The 17,351-nt window shown below is 36.4% G+C and overlaps 1 protein-coding gene across 1 annotated transcript; it reads right to left on the bottom strand.

Annotated features, from left to right (window-relative positions):
* On the bottom strand, window positions 1–4,848 carry ddit4 (DNA-damage-inducible transcript 4). The gene is made up of 3 exons (XM_020923270.2): window positions 4,648–4,848; window positions 2,928–3,144; window positions 1–2,051 (listed from the first exon to the last, which is right to left on the bottom strand). Exons 2-3 carry the CDS (start codon window positions 3,097–3,099, stop codon window positions 1,555–1,557), a joined length of 669 nt encoding a protein of 222 aa, XP_020778929.1. The 5' UTR covers window positions 3,100–3,144; window positions 4,648–4,848; the 3' UTR covers window positions 1–1,554.
* Window positions 4,849–17,351: the final 12,503 nt, after the last annotated feature.

The following is a 17,351-nucleotide window of genomic DNA, read 5'->3' as shown; positions in this document are numbered from 1 at the left end:
TTGTTCTTTGATTAAAAAAATAATTTATTTGCGTCATGAAAATACAAAAACAGTGCAATGGTAATGAGTATTTGAATGTCAAATAAATACGTGAAAAACACATGGGTGAAGAAAGAGCTTGCACAAATACTCAAGCTGTAGTTTCGCTCCTTGAATTGTCTTTTTAAAATCGTTTTCGCCTTCAAGAAAATGTACAACTTCACTTCGACTTCGGCTTCGAGTCCAGATATTTTCAGCTTAAATGCGTGAACTCAAGTTTTTTTTGTACAATGTGGCGTACGATTTCAGCAAAACAATAGAAATGCACTTGTTAGCGACGTAGCTTTAGCTGCCTTTAACACAGTAATGTCTTTAATGCAAATCAATGTGATCTTTGTACCGTCTTACAAAAGGCAACAATAATAATGAAGATCAGACCCGTTTAAACCCAAATTTCTAAATAGTTTATGAAATTTTTGATGAAATTCTAGTTAACTGGGAAAAATATTGGATTTTCTGGTATGAAACTGGTACAAAAGGTGTTTTTTTGGTTAATGTCGTTCAAAATTTCAAACAATTTTGCATTTCTTAAAACATAAAATCAAATCAAATATCAAATGTATTATAACATTTCAGAAAATGACTTGTGAATTCCATTTAAAATTTAGAATGAAATTTTAGTAAATTTTTTATCTGAAAAATTTAAATTTAACCAGAATAATATTTAATAATTTTCCAAAAAATTTTAGGAATGTAACAGTAAGTTTAAAAAAATTAAAATTATCTTAACTAATTTCCCTTTTATAACATGAATTTGTTTAAATATTTTATAGGGAATATTTAACTTAATATAATTTTATAAATAAATTTGTTAATAAATAAATTTGACATTTTTATCACATTGGACTTCTACTAAAATTCCAATATTTGTAAGAATGCTTGCAGTATTTAAGTAAAAAAAACAAAAAAAAACTAGTACATTTCAAATATTTCCCATAAAATTTCATTATAAATTTAGGCTTAAATGGGTGACAATAAGTATATTCGTTAATAAATAAATTTGACATTTTTATCACATTGGACCTCTACTGAAATTTTTTTTTAAATGACTAAGTTTCAAATATTTCCCATTGAATTTCATTATACTTTTGGGCTTAAATTGGTAAAAAAGTAAGTCCACTGCCGTTGAATTAACTTATAATGGAGAATGCGTGAGAACATTGCTCCATGATGGCTACTTTTCGAATAGTTAATACATTTATTTATTTATTTATTTATTTTAGAAATGTATTTCATATCAATAAATATATTTGTTAATAAATAAATTTAACATTTTTATCACATTGAACTTCTGCTGAAATTCCAATATTTGTAAGAATGTCTGCAGTATTGAAGTAAAAAAAAAAAAAAAAAAAAAAAAAAAAAAAGATCTGACAAGTTTCAAATATTTCCCATTGAATTTAGTTATAATTTTGGGTTTAAACGGGTCAAAATAAGGCCATTGCCGTTGAACGATCTTATAATGGAGAATGCGTGAGAACATTGGTCCAAGATGGCTACTTCTCGAATTGTTTTCTAACATTCTTCAATCAGCAGTCCTTCGGAGCAGTACAGTTTCTTTTTTATCACCCTAAAACCAGTGCTTAGCTTCACTTCTTGCCGTATTACGGGAGCGAGCGGCGATTTGGGGCTAAAAAGTCCTTGGATTTTCGGCCAAATCCCGCTCGTCTCCAGCCGCAGCACAAGAGTCAGTTGGAACGTGGGTACGAGGTAAGGATCTACAGACAACTGCGTGACGCTTTCGTAGCCCTCGCCTTGCTCGATGCACAGGTCGATCAGCGCCCCCCGGAGGCCGCAGGGTTCGCTGGCAGCCAAATGGAGCAGTTCCTGACCTATGTGCTGTAAGAGTTTTTCGGGGATGAGAAGTTTGCTGCATTTTAAGGCACTGTCGGAGTCTTTAGCGTCGCGTAAACTGGAGGCGATGAGGTCCACGACTTCCTTCAGTAAGTGCTCTTCCATCGGGTCGAAAAACAGATCGTCGCTCGGGCTCAAATCGCCAGAAGTGTCCGAACCTGGAAAAGAGAAAATAACATTCAAATTTAGTTTTAGAATCCAAATATTGTCAAATTTTCTAATGTTATTGGCTATTTCAAGTTCATTTTTCGGAATTTACACCACAGAAAAATGATCATAAACTGTTTTAATTTTTCATGACTTGCTTAGGCCATTTGCTTTTCTGAATTAAACTTTTTTTTACTTAACCCATTTATAAAATTTTTACTAATTTAACTAATACTTCTTAATGATTTTAAACTAAAAACTGTTTATATCAGTTTCAGTAATTATTTCTTTGTTATATCTTGCTGATGTTACCTAACCAGGTCATGTTTTGATTTTTCATTATTTATTTTTCTATTTTATTTTGACATACATTTCTTTTTTGCTACTTTTATTACTACAATTTATATTTTTTACTCTTTGTTATTCTCTTAAAACCCATTTGTGTGGTCCTCTCTGTCTTTTATTTCATTTTATTTATTTTATAAATTTTTGTAATCATTTTTTAACTTTAAGCATTTTAAAACTTTTTATTTATTTACTGTTTTTTATTGTTTTAATTTGTCTGTTCAGCACTTTATAAACTATTATAATTATAAAATGTGCTTTATAAATAAAATTGATTGGATTATTATGAGCTACTGTGTCCAAATAATTTCCGTTGTGGATCAGTGATTAAAAGAGTATGCAAAAAAGTTGGTATCTCAAAGTTTGCATAAAGAAATTGCCACTTCTTGCTGCTCTAATACGACTTGGTTTTATGTTACAAACGTCTAATATCTGAATTTTTTACTTATTTACCAACAACAACAGACTTTAAAAACTTGGACGATGCAAAAATAGCCTTAAATCTCCCTAAATATGTGTTTAAAAGTTATTCTTGTCTTTACCTGAGTCTGAGAGGTCGCTCCTGCTCCCGCTGTTGGACTCCATGCTGCCGCTGAAGTCTGCAAGTCTCTGGACCAGTTTGCCCCAGGAGAGTCTCCGAGGGCTGGTGCCGTCCAGGGGAGAGGTGGGGGCACTGCCCACGACCAGGTCACTGTTAGTGGAGAGGGTGGGCATGGCTTCTGCTGGCTCCGGTTTCCAAATTCTCCAAGTCTGCGACAACTGTGGGTCAAGACGAAGAAAAGGTTAGAGAAAAGACAAAGCACAAAAGAGCAGTGTAGGATGACAAAGGAGATAGTATAGCCCTGTGTAATATGTGTTAGGTTGTTCTGGTTTAGTCCTGGTTTAGTCCTGGTTTAGGCCTAGTTTAGTCCTGGTTTAGGCCTAGTTTAGTCCTGGTTTAGTCTTGCGCTAGTTCTGTTGTAGTTCTTCTCTAGTCCGGTTGTAATCCTGTTCTAGTCCTGCTCTAGTCCAGTTCTAGTCCTGGTTTAGTCCTGCCTCTAGTCCTGGTTTAGTCCTGCTCTAGTCCAGTTCTAGTCTTGGTTTAGTCCTGTTCTTTTTTGGTTTAGTTCTTTTGTAGTCCTGGTTTAGTCCTGCTCTAGTTTTTGGTTTAGTTCTTTTCTAGTCCTGGTTTAGTCTTACTTTAGTTCTGTTGTAGTCCTGGTTTAGTCTTGCTCTAGTTTTTAGTTTAGTTCTTTTGTAGTCCTGGTTTAGTGCTACTCTAGTCCTGTTGTACTGGTTTAATTCCAACTTTAGTCACAGTTTGTCCATACTTATTGTACATTTGCAAAACACATTATTAAACTCTTATTTTAATTTTAATATATGTTTTCACAGCTCAGCGCTCACTAATTGTCAAGACTTGGAAATCCACAGTTTGGCAATTAAGATATAAATTACAGTTTTTAAGATATTTCCATGGTAACTAATTGCTATCCATTAATTACGATAATTTAACAAAGTTTTGACAGTTCTGGGTGAAAAAAATAGACCTCAATGCAAACTAAATGTGTTGAAAATTAAAATATTTGTGGTTTTGATAACATAATATGAAATTGTTTAGTCAAATATCGATAAATTGTGCAAAGATAAGCATAAAAAACTTGACAATAGAAACGCGTAGGTGAACTGTAGGCTCTAGATACTGTAACAATGGACTTCCTATATGCAAGGATTAAACTGTGCAAAAAAAAAAATCACAAATATTCATGCTTTTTGTGTAATTTATTACATTTTAGTTACATAATAATGAACTGTAATGTCATTTTTGCACAATTTAATCTCTAGTTGTCATTGCATTAGACAAAGTTCATTGTTCAACAGATCCATTGTCCTTTTCTATCTTATTTTTTTCTAGAATTAAGTAAAATTTTTAGCTTTTACATGCATTTTTGCTCATTTAAAGTAGCATTTTGACCATTTTCAGTGTTGTTTTGCGGTGTTACGTCGCAGATGCGTTGTTTTTGCAAAGCTGTTTGTGTGCTGAGCTTTTTCTATAGCTTCCATTGCAACTCACAGCACAAAGAACTACCCACAAATGACAATAACTGCAGTAATTTCTGGTGTATTTCAACATTTCTAGGCCTAAATAGTGATAATTACAGCTGGATTGTCAATTACAAGTTTGCATATGAAAATCAGACAATGAATGAAAAGCTCCTTGCGCTTTAAGTTGCCATTTAAGCTCAGAAAAACGCGTAAAAAGTGTAATAAATCAATACTCACGTGCTTTTTTAGTAGAGCGATATCTTTAATTTCTTCATAGATGTTTTGCGGGGTTGTCTTGGAAGTTTATTGTCTAAAAAAGTGCAAAGAAAAGTTGCAAATCCTTCTGGGACATTCTCTGGACGTGTCAGCTGAAGACTGCGGTTTGAGCCTCGGCAACAATGCTTTTATACTGGCATTGGAAGCCCCGCCCCCGCCCCGCGCTCTCGGCCAATCAGAAAGAGAGGCTCGCCATCTGCGCAGGGTTCTGCCTGGTAACACGCCAGCGGAGGAGACAAACAACAAGCGAGAGAAAAGCACAGGGACAGGCGGCTTTAGAGGACGCTAGAGTGACGCGTTACGGCCTACGTGACGAGTGCAGCCGCCATTTTGGGAGTGTAACGGAACTGTAAAATCAAAGTTCAAAGTTAGTTTTATTGTAAATTTCTTCACAAGTACGAAATTCATTCACGAAATTATTGTCCTATGTGCACAGACACAACAAATAACATAATTTCTAACCACTACCTAACCATAGATAAATAAATTAAGCTAAAAAGACTATAGCGTTTCAAGTCAGATCAAGTATTAGCAGCAGTAATAAAATAGTCGTAAATAAATTGTTTAATAAAAGTAAAATTGCTGGGTTAAATGGTGGCAGCTAAAATTAATAAATTTTAGGGATTAAAGGACGCTATATCGGCTATGTTGGGAGTGTATTAGGACTGTGAATTGTTGAATAAATGTCTTAAATCAAAATACAGAAGTAGTTTCAAAGTCATAATAATAGATTTTAAATAAACTGTCATTATAATTACTATATCGATTTATTGCTCGATACATGAAAGCTGGAACAATGTGTTTTTGGACTCGTGTACATTTTCGTTGCACAAAAACAGAGATTTTTGTTGTAATACGATAAAATTTGAGCTGTAGAGTGTGGAATAAGTAACTTTAATGGCTAATTATTGCTTAATTCTGTAATTTTGATGTTACAGCTCAACTTTTATTGATACTGACTGTGTTAAAAATGGTTTGTTAAGAATAAACTACTTTATTTTTATTGCGTCAGAGGCATAAAGTCAGTTTCTACATTATCGTTTATCATTATATTTTTCTGTACCATTATACTGTGCTTCAAAATTGTGACGGAACTACACTTTTGAGGACTTTTCCTCCTTCAAATAATATATATTTAGTTTTATATATGTTTTTTTATGACAACTGTCCTTAGTTTTTATCATTCTATTATTTGGATAGTCTTAGATACGCTATTTTATGCCGTAATGTGGCCTTATTGATTCTTTACACCAATAACATTATCTTAGCATGGCATAATAACCTGTTATTCATTGATGCAACAGCAATTCCATCTGCACTTTATAATGTATATACCTTTGATGTTTTGGATTGTTGCTATGTTTTCTGCGATAGGACAAAAAAAAAAAGACTTTCATAGAAGAAAACCATGACGACTTTGCGTTGATGCGTAACAATCCCATCTGCAATTTATAGTGTATCTACATTAGCTGTTTTGTCATGTTGTTGTGTTTCTGTAATAAAATAATAATAATAATAATAATAATAATAATAATAATAATAACCTGTTATATGAATGCCATGATAATAAAATTTTTAACACCAAATAGTAGGTCTAGTTTTGACATTATAAACTAATTTGGAAGCAAGATCATAAGGATTTTCGTGGTCAATTAAACATACTTAAAAAAAATAAACAAATATCAATAAAATGGCAATAACTAAAGTGTTGCTCCAGTTTGTTGAGTTGAGCCGACCTTTCCAACATGGCGGCCACAGGAGGGGGGGGTAGACGTCATTCCTTTCCCTCTAGTGTTTTCTAAGCGCAGCCTGGATCATAGCGCTGATGAATAGCAGAACTCAGAGCGATGGAAATGTACTAAGACCTGCCTGGACTTGTTTATCTTATATCACACGTCGCGATTAAACGGTTCTCACAACGACGCATGCACAGGCGGTTTAGTAATGTTTGAACGTGCATTAAATAAGAGATTACAGTCGTATTACTTTTTTATTTATTTAATTTTTTTAACGGCGTTGCAGACAGTGAGGGTTACGTCACCTGTTTTGTACCGAGCCAAGCAGCATTACATCAGAATAATTCAGCTGGAGGCACGTACAGCCACGCAAACAAGCGCAAAAATAAATACATATATAAATAAATTAATAAACAAGAGTAAAAAACTGGAATTCTAGCCACATTTTGTACATTGCACGTATTATAAAACAGTTGCATGTAAAAAAAGTAGTGTTGTTGTCATGACACTAAAATTTCCAACTTGATTTCAATACTAAAGATCAGACTTATACCAATTTTGATCATTTTGAGGCTTCTTTTATTTTTTATTTAAGCAATATCAGATTTAGTTTCTTATTATAAGTGCAAAAAGTTGTTGTTTTTCTTAAGTCCAGCTGATGTATTTTCATGTTCTGTCAAACGCTTTTCTCCACGGACATGTTATTGCTTTGTCTGGAATGTTTCGCAGTGTGGCATGAAACCTTTCTGTCTCCATAGAAACCAAACCAGACCGAGTCACAGGTCAGATCTGTGGAGAGGCGACCCCGCTCACAGTCAAAACGCCTGTTTATGTGAGTGTTTTCGAGCTCTAAACCCACTTGCGATTCAATAAATGTAAAATAGAGGTGTTTAATGTCACGCTGCGGAACATTCCAGGTTAAGAAATGACATCTCCATAGCAACAAGCAGGTGAGAGATGCAGAAAAGTTACACAATGTACCTTTAAATGCAAAAAGTCTTCTTAAATTGGTAGATAATTTGACTTGTCAAGCTGAATCTACTCAAATAAAGTCAAATATTCTTCATTTAAGTCATATTAACTTGTCTAGATTTTAGTTGCTGCAGAGTTTTTCTAATTTAAACCACAATTTGTACTTTTGTTTCTACAAGAGAGAGCACGAAACCGCAGCTTCGGTTGAGTGGGCCTGTGTATGAACGTGTGTAGGAGTTGTTTTCCACAGTCTGACATTGAAACAGTCTCTTTACATTTGCACACACAGAACACACAAAACACACACACACCACACACACCAGCGTCTGCACCGTCGAGATGTTTACTTCACTGGATTCTTCTCCCGTTATTCACGCACCAAAACATCTCACGCGTTCATTCTTTTCTCTTGCTCAACGTCAGGTGCGCTGCAAAACAATACGCGCCTTTGTTAGTTGTCGAAAGTCGTGCTGTAAAGTGGGTTTAAAAGCGTGAAATTGACCCTTGTGAGCTTTAAGATGTGTTAAAATGTTGTTACCTCCTCAAAAACAAACCTGCGCTGGAAAAAAACAACATCTAGATAAGTTTAAATGACTTCAATTATGAATATTTTACTTTATTTGAGTCGATTCAACTTGAAAAGTAAAATTATCGACCAGTGGAGTAAGTGTGTTTTTCTTAATTCAAGCAACATTCGATTTTGTTTCTTATTTTAACTGAAAATAAGTTGTTTTTCTTATTTTAAGTGTAGATAAGATGTATTTTCATATTTTAAGAACAAAAAGTCTTAAATTTTACTTGTCAAGTGAAATTTACTCAAATCGTGATAAAACTTTCTTAATTCAAGTCGTCTTAACTTGACTAGTTTTTGTTTTTTTGCCGTGTGGAGTTGTGTTTTGTTTCATTCACACATGTTTGAGTAACACTTTATTATTAGTTTGTTTACGTTTCCAAAGCTCAAACTGCTCTGTTCCACTTTGTGATGTCATGAAGTGGGAGTTTTCAAGTTGCCAGCTACTTTTTACCTTTATTTCAGTAGAGATCAATTTAATTTCTCTCCAACCGACCAGCGACTAGGTCAGGAATCAGAATCCACTAGACGGTTCGCAAAAACCCGGAAGTGCGAGTTTGGGCACCAGCCAATCAGCGAAGAGACATACATTCTGTGTTGGCAACGATTCCTGAGATCGTTTTCGTGCTGAAAAGTGGTTTTAAAAGCTCCTATATTGCGTGAAATTGACTCTTGTGAGCTTTAAGACGTGTTAAAATGTTGTTACCTCCTCAAAATCCAAACCTGCGCTGGAAAAAAACAACATCTAGATAAGTTTAAATGACTTAAATTATGAATATTTGACTTTATTTGAGTCGATTCAACTTGAAAAGTCAAATGATCTACCAATAGAATAAGTGTGTTTTTCTTAATTCAAGCAACATTCGATTTTGTTTCTTATTTTAACTGAAAATAAGTTGTTGTTTTTCTTATTTTAAGTGTAGATTAAGATGTATTTTCATATTTTAAGAACAAAAAGTCTTTAATTTTACTCGTCAAGTGAAATTTACTCAAATCGTGATAAAACTTTCTTAATTCAAGTCGCCTTAACTTGATTAGATTTTGTTTTTTGGCGTGTTGAGTTGTGTTTTGTTTCATTCACACATAGTACATTCACGCGTAGCAAGATCACCATGGATACAAGATGGCGGTGCGACACACAAAAGTTACGAATCAGATCTGTGGAGAGGAAACCCCGCTCACAGTAAGAATGTTTTTAGCAATAAAAACGCCTGTAATCAAATAAATGCTACAGATGTGTCTAATAATGCTCTATTATGGAACATTCACACATAGCAAGATCACCATGGAGACAAGCTGGTGATGCAACATGCAAAAAACATACAAAAAGGTCAGATCTGTGGAGAGGAGTCAACGCTCACAGTAAGAATTCATGTTTTTTGAGGTACATTTGAACAATAAAAACAGCAGGTAAAAAGTTAAATCGTTAAATAAATGCTACAGATGTGTCTAATAATGCCGTACTGCGGAACATTCATGCATAGTGAGATCACCATGGAGACGAGCTGGTGGTGTGGAACATGCAAAAGTTATGAATCGGATCGCTGGAGAGGAGAATAATAAGAAAGCATGTTTTTCAAGGTACTTCTGAACAATAAAAACACAATTTAAATCATTAAATAAATGCTACAGACGTCTCTAATGATGTTGTACTAACAATAATAACAATAGCCAAATGTTATGAAGCAGATCTGTGGAGAGGAGACCCCGCAAACAGTAAGAATTCATGTTTTTCAAGTTACTTTTGAACAATAAAAACAGCAATAATACAAAAAAAAAAAAAAAAATTAAAAAATGCAACAGATGCGTTTAATAATGCCAAACTGTGGAACATTCATGCAAAACAGCATCCCCATGGAGACAAGCTGGTAGTGCGGAACATGCAAAAGTTACGGGTCAGATCTGTGGAGAGGCGTACAGTAAGAATGCTTGTTTTTTTGAGATACTTTTAAACAATAAAAACAGTAATAATACAAAATAAATGCTACTGATGTGTCTAATAATGCTGTACTGTGGAACATTCACGCGTAGCAAGATCACCATGGATACAAGATGGCAGTGCGACACACAAAAGTTACGAATCAGATCTGTGGAGAGGAAAGCCCGCTCACAGTAAGAATGTTTTTAGCAATAAAAATGCCTGTAATCAAATAAATGCTGCAGATGCTTTTAATAATGCTTTACTGTGGGACACTCATGCAAAATAACATCACCATGGAGACAAGCTGGTGAGGAACATGCAAAAGTTACGGGTCAGATCCGTGGAGAGGCGTACAATAAGAATGGCTGTTTTTCAAGGTACTTTTGAACAATAAAAACAGCAATAACACAAATAAAAATGCAAGAGATGTGTTTAAAAATGCCAAACCGTGGAACATTCACGCGAAACAACATCACCATGGAGACCAGCAGACGTCGGACCCACTGCCAGAAAAGTTACATAGTGCGTCTTTACGTTTTTTGCAGCGTGTGTGAGTTTGTCTCATCGTGCAAATCGCTGCGTCTCTCGATTTATAAATATGGATCTCTCACATCCGCAGAAAAAAGCAGAAGTCACAAAAAAGAACGGGTTACTCACAGTGTCACGTTTCCGATACTTTTGTCACATTTTTTAAGACAGAGCGACAATTATATAAGCTGACCCTGAGAAAACTGTCAGCTGTTTAAAAAAAAAAAAAGACAAAAACACGATCGCTTTTCAATTCAATTTTCTATTTAGTTCACACAAAACGATGACATTTTTATGTTTTTATCCAACATTTTAATACATAAACGATTCATAATTTAAAGCTGCACCGTGAAGACGCTATTTTTTATATTTCTGGAATGTTTCAGAGTGCGGCATTAATCGTATATCTTCAATTAAAGGAGTTTTATTGTTCAAAAATACATTGAAAACATGTATTAAACTTACTGTGAGCAGGTTTGCCTTTCCACAGATCTGACCTGCTGTATGTGAAAACTGGCCTGTTTTTCCCTCTAAATGCCGTACTGTGGAACATTTACACCCAAAGCAATAACATCTCCGTAGAGACAAGCAGAAATGTTACTCAGTGCATCTTTAAACACATCAGTAGCTTTTATTTAACTATTTAACTCGTGTTTTATGGTTCAAAAGTATCTCAAAAAAGAGGCATTCTTACTGTACTCCTCTCCACGGATCTGACCTGTAACTTTTGTATGTTCCACAACAGCAGCTCGTCTCCATGGGGATGTTGTTTTGCGCGAATGTTCCACAGTACGGCATTATTAGAGACGTCTGTATAGCATTGATGTTCAGAAGTACCTTGAAAAACATGCTTTCTTATTGTACTCCTCTCCAGCGATCTGATTCATAACTTTTGCATGTTCCACACCACCCGCTCGTCTCCATGGTGATCTCACTATGCATGAATGTTCCACAGTACAGCATTATTAGACAAATCTGTAGCATTTATTTAACGATTTAACTCTTTCCCTGCTGTTTTTATTGTTCAAATGTACCTCAAAAAACATGCATTCTTACTGTGAGCGGAGTCTCCTCTCCACAGATCTGACCTTTTTGCATGTTTTTTGCATGTTTTTTGCATGTTGCACCACTGGCTAGTCTCCATGGTGATCTTGTTTTGCTTGAATATTCCACAGTTTGGCATTATTAGACACATCTGTAGAATTTATTTGATTACAGATGTTTTTATTGCTAAAAACATTCTTACTCTGAGCGGGGTTTCCTCTCCACAGATCTGATTCGTACGTTTTGAGTGTTGCACCACTTGCTTGTCTCCATAGTGACCCTGCTATGCGTGAATGTTCCACAGTAAAGCATTATTAAACGCATATGTAGCATTTATTTAACTATTTTACTTATGTTTTATTGTTCAAAAGTACCTCAAAAAACAAGCATTCTTACTGTACTCCCCTCCACGGATCTGACTCGTAACTTTTGTATGTTGCACCACCAGCTTGTATCCATGAGGATGTTGTTTTGCAGGAATGTTCCACAGTACAGCATTATTAGACAAATCTGTAGCTTTAATTTAACGATTAAACTTTTTACCTGCTGTTTTTATTGTTCAAAAGTGTCTCAAAAAACAGGCATTCTTACTGTACGCCTCTCCACGGATCTCACCCGTAACTTTTGCATGTCGCGCACCACCAGCTTGTCTCCATGGCGATTTGCTTTGCGTGAATGTTCCGCAGTTTGGCATTATTAAACATATCTGTAGCATTTCTTGTAATGTTGCTGTTTTTATTGCTAAAAGTACCTTGAAAAACATTCATTCTCCTCCCCTCGCCTCTCCTCAGATCTGATTCGTAACTTTTGAGTGTTGCACCACCTGCTCGTCTCCATGGTGATCTTGCTTTGTGTGAATGTTCCACAGTATAGCATTATTAAACACATCAGGTGTATTCTTTCTCTTTTTTTTTGTGTTATTGCTGTTTTTATTGTTCAAAATAAGTTGCTGTGAGCGGGGTCTCCTCTCCACAGATCTGACCTGTAACATTTTACACGACCTGCTTGTATCCATAGTGATCTTGCTTCACGTGAATGTTCCACAGTTTGGCATCATTAAACACATCTGTAGCATTTATTTAACTATTTGTGTTTTATTGTTCAAAAGTATCTCAAAAAACACGCTTTCTTACTGTGAGCGGCATCGCCTCTCCACAGATCTGACCCGTAAACCTTTGCGTTCTCCACCACCGCCTTGTCTCCATGACGACTGCGTAGTTTTTAATGCCACACTGCGGAATATTCTCATCCCGTATTACAGTGAAACGCGTTAATAGAGGCTCCGTACTCGATTTTTTTCCCCCACGTATTTGAGCGAAACGTCAAAATAAGCGAGTGTGAAGCAGGAAGTGCGCTGTTAGCATGCTAGTTGTTGCCTTAACCTTGACGTAAAACTCCGCTCCGGCCTCTGAAAGTTGTAAAAAGTGTTTATAAAGTCATTGTAGTGAATGATTACCGTGTTTTGATGCGTAAAGTAAATGAGGAAGAACTTTGGACGGCTGTAAACTTTTTATTTTTATTTTTATTAATTTCTTTGCGTTTTTAAGACGGTAAAAACATGGGACACGGCGTCTTTAACTGTGCACATCTCGAGTTGTTTTTCTCTTCTCTCTCTCTGTTTTGCATCTGTTCTTCTCTGGAGTCCCGGGGCAGATATTTGGAGCAGAGCCAGAGTCGAGCCTCTGTGAACACGTGAGGGGGAGGAGCCTCGTACTGTAGAACAGAACGAGAGGGGGGCGGGGCTTAAGTCTGTAAACACGTGCGGGACAGAGTGTACCGCAGGATAACGGAGGAAGGAAGGAGACGCACACACACAGACAGAGAGAGAGAGAAACAGAGAGAGAGAGAGACGGGAGGGGGGAAGTGGTAAAGAAAGAGAGAACGAAAGAAAGAGACAGAGAGAGAAAGAGGGAGAGAAGGGTAAAAGAGAGAGAAAGGTTAGAAGGTTAGAAAGAGAGAGAGAAGGGAGAGACAAAGAGAGAGAGTGAGGAGAGAAGAAGGGAGAGAGAGAGATGAGGAGAGAGAGAGAGAAGGGAGCGAGAAGAGAGAAAGAGAGAGAGGAGAGAGAGAGAGAGAGAGAAAGGAGAGAGAGAAGGGAGAGAGAGAGAGAGAGAGAAACAGGAGAGAGAAGCGAGAGAGAGAGAGAGAGAGAGAGAGAGGAGAGAGAGAGAGAAAGAGAGAGAAGAGAGAGAGAGAGAAAGGAGAGAGAGAGAAGGAATAGAGAGAGAGAGAGAAGGGATAGGGAGAGAGAGAAGACAGAGAAGGGAATACGAGAGAGAAGGGAGAGAGAAAGAAAGAGAGAAGGGAGAGAGAGAAGGGAGAGAAAGAGACAGAGAGAAATAGGGAGAGAGAGAGAGCGAGAGAAGGGAGAGAGAGATGGGGGAGAGTGAAGGGAGAAAGACAGAAAAAAGAGAGAAGTGTTAGAAAGAGATAAGGGAGAGACAACAAGAGAGAGAGAAGGGAGAGAGCGAGAGAGAGAACAGAGAGAGAGGAGAGAGAGAGAAACAGAAATAGAAATAGAGAGAGAAGAGAAGAGAGAGCGAGAGAGCAGAAGGGAGGGGTGGACAGGAAATGAAAGGCTGACTGAAGGAAAAGTACTGTGCAAGTGTGCAACTATAAAGAGACACATGAAAGTAAAGAGACTAAACCAACAACAACGACAACAACAAAGCCACAGTATGGAACTTTTTCTGATTACAATAAATACACGTTTGCGGCGAGCTCGCATCTCCACAAACCCGACTCTTATCTGGAACATAAAAGCATTTAATGTGCAAACAAAAACTGATATTATTGCAGCACAGAGCTTATTGATACTTTACAGTGACACCACAATGGGGGTGTTTTACATGTATGTGTATGGTAAAATGTTTAGCAGCTACAAACACTGCTGAAAATGAAAACTGAGGGGGAAAAAAATGACAAGAAACTGTGATCAAAACTGTAGTGTAATGTTTTTTGAGAGGGACTTTTTGTTCAGATTGTGTTAAAACAAAACTCAGATTAACGTCTAGTTTGAGTAACAGAGCTTCAGACAGAGCAGTGCCTCCAGTTAGCATCACACCTTCAGGGAATATTAATGACACAGACTGCAAAGTGTCATCAGAGACATTTATGCGCGATATAAACAGCTTTAAAATGCTCATTTCAGTCACTCTTCAGACTCAGTATAGCCCACTATTTGCGTGTTGTGCCACCGGCTTGTTTCCAGGGATATGATGTTTAATGCCACACTGAGGAACATTCCAGACAAAGTCATGACATCTCAAAGCAGGAGATAAACTAACTTTAAACTATTCATTCCAAAAAGACAAAACAAAAAACATTCAAAAGTAAATATTCAGGGTTTTTTTTTGATAAAAGTCCTCAGTATTTTGCATATGACATAACAAAACAGAAATATTAATTGTGAATATCTTGTTGTCAGTGAGAATAATGTAATTTAATGAACATTCAAAGTAATAACATCTCAAAACAGGAGACACATTTACTCTACATTATTCCAAAAAGACAAAAAAAAAAAAAAACATTCAAAACTAAATATTCAGTCTTTTTAATAAAATAGTCCTCAAAATAGGCAAATATTAATTGTGAATATCTTGCCAAACTCTAGGCAGAGTTGTAAGATAATAGTTTAATGCCATACTGAGGAACATTCCATGCAAAAAATCAATAATAACGTCCTCAAAGCAGGAGACAAACTCACTCTACACTATTCATCGCAAAAAGACTAAACAAAAAACATTCAAAACTAAATATTCAGGCTTTCTGATAAAACAGTCCTCGAAATAGGCAGAGTTGTTATATAATGTAGTTTAATGCCATACTAAGGAACATTCCAGGCAATCTGAAAGCAGAAGATAAACTCACTATACACTATTCATTTCAAAAAGACCAAACAAAAAGCGTTCAGAAGTAAATAATCACATAAAAGTCCTCAAATTTTTGCATATGACGTAACAAAACAGACATATTAGTTGTGAATATGTTGCCAAACTGTACGCAGAGTTGTTAAATAATGTAGTTTAATGCCATATTGAGGAACATTCCAAGCAAATATTCAATAACATATCAAAACAAAAAAACATTCAAAACTAAATATTAAGTCTTTTTACTTTTTAAGTCCTCAAAATTTTACATATAACGTAACAAAACAGACATATTAAATGTGAATATGTTGCCAAACTATAGGCAGAGTTGTAAGATAATGTAGTTTAATGCCACACTGAGGAACATTCAAAGTAATAACATCTGAAAGCAGGAGTTAAACTAACCATACACTATTCCAAAAAGACAAAACAAAAAACATTCAAAACTAAATAATCAGTTGTTTTTGTCCTCAAAGTCCCCAATTTTTTGCATATGACGTAACAAAACAGACATATTAAATGTGAATATTTTGCCAATTTACACACAGAGTTGTTAAATAATGTAGTTTAATGCCATATTGAGGAACATTCAAAGTAATAACATCTGAAAGCAAGAGATAAACTCACTGTACAGTATTCCCAAAAGATGAAACAAAAAATATTCGAAACTAAATAATCAGTCTTTTTAATAAGTCCTCAAAATTTTGCATATGATGTAACAAAACAGAAATATTAATTGTGAATATTTTGCCAATTTTTACACAGAGCTGTTAAATGATGTAGTTTAATGCCATATTGAGGAACATTCAGAGTAATAACATCTCAAAGCAGGATAAAATCACTAAACTAATACACTGTTCATTGCAAAAACAAACAAAATTTTGCATATGACGTAACAAAACAGACATATATTAACTGTGAATATGTTGCCAAATGTGTAGTCAGAGATGTACAGTAAGTCATCGCTGCGGTCTGTTTTTTTTTTTTTTTATTAAATCGTGGAATAAACCCAAAAGTGTCCAGTACTTTTCCATGTGTGTCCTGTACAGTGAAGCCCGTCCCGTACTGTAACTCGGGCTCATCCCATTCCTCGATTTCAGGTTAAACTTTTGACTCTGCGGACGGAGGCGTGTCCTCCTCCTGAAGTCAGGACAGGACATTCTGTTCACGCACGCCCACCACAAGAAAAACATCATTTACAAACCAAAACAGACGAGCAGGCCAGAGAGAGAAGAGAGAGAAGAGAGAAGAGAGGGAGTTGAGGGAGGAGAGAGAAGAGAGGGAGGAGAGAATGAGCTACAGAGAGAGAGAGCGACAGAGGAGAGAGAGAAGAGAGAGAAGAGGGAGGAGAGAGGAGAGAAGAGAGAGAGGACAGAAGAGAGGGAGAGCTACAGAGGAGAGAGAGAGAAGAGAGAGAGAGAGAGAGAGAGAGAGAAGAGAGAGAGAGAGAGAGAGAGAGAAGAGAGAGAGCGACAGAGGAGAGAGAGAGAGAGGAGAGAGGAGGGAGGAGAGAGGGAGTGACAGAGGAGAAAGAGAAGAGAGGGAAAAGAGAATGAGCTACAAAGGAGAGAGGGAGCGACAGAGGAGAGAGAGAGAGACAGAGAGAAGAGAGAGGAGAGACAGAGAGAAAAGAGAGAGAAGAGAGAGAGACAAGAGAGAAGAGAGAGAGAAGAGAGGGAGGAGAAAATGAGCTACAGAGGAGAGAGAGAAGAGGAGAGAGGAGGGAGGAGAGAGGGAGTGACAGAGGAGAAAGAGAAGAGAGGGAAGAGAGAATGAGCTACAAAGGAGAGAGGGAGCGACAGAGGAGAGAGCGAGAAAGAAGAGTTACAGAGGAGAGAGAGACAGAAGAACGATAGAAGAAAGGTAGAAGAGATGGAGGAGAGAATGAGCTACAAAGGACAGAGGAGTTTACACAGTCACGTTTAAAGAGAGATACGAGGAGGAAAAGTCCAGAATAATAATTTACGCAGCCTCCAAGGACCTGACATCACGTTTTGAGTTGTTCAGACACTTAATAATAAAAA

The sequence above is a fragment of the Boleophthalmus pectinirostris genome, unplaced genomic scaffold (genome assembly GCF_026225935.1).
Source record: "Boleophthalmus pectinirostris isolate CB_2022bp ecotype Guang Dong unplaced genomic scaffold, ASM2622593v1 HiC_scaffold_14, whole genome shotgun sequence".
NCBI classification, from domain to species: domain Eukaryota; kingdom Metazoa; phylum Chordata; class Actinopteri; order Gobiiformes; family Gobiidae; genus Boleophthalmus; species Boleophthalmus pectinirostris.
This window is presented reverse-complemented; position numbering and strand designations above follow the sequence as displayed.

Coding starts and splice junctions, on each gene's coding strand:
- ddit4 (XM_020923270.2), bottom strand. CDS start 3,099: ATGCCCACCCTCTCCACTAACAGTGACCTGGTCGTGGGCAGTGCCCCC. Junction 2,052..2,927: donor GAGCGACCTCTCAGACTCAG/GTAAAGACAAGA, acceptor TCTCTTTTCCAG/GTTCGGACACTTCTGGCGAT.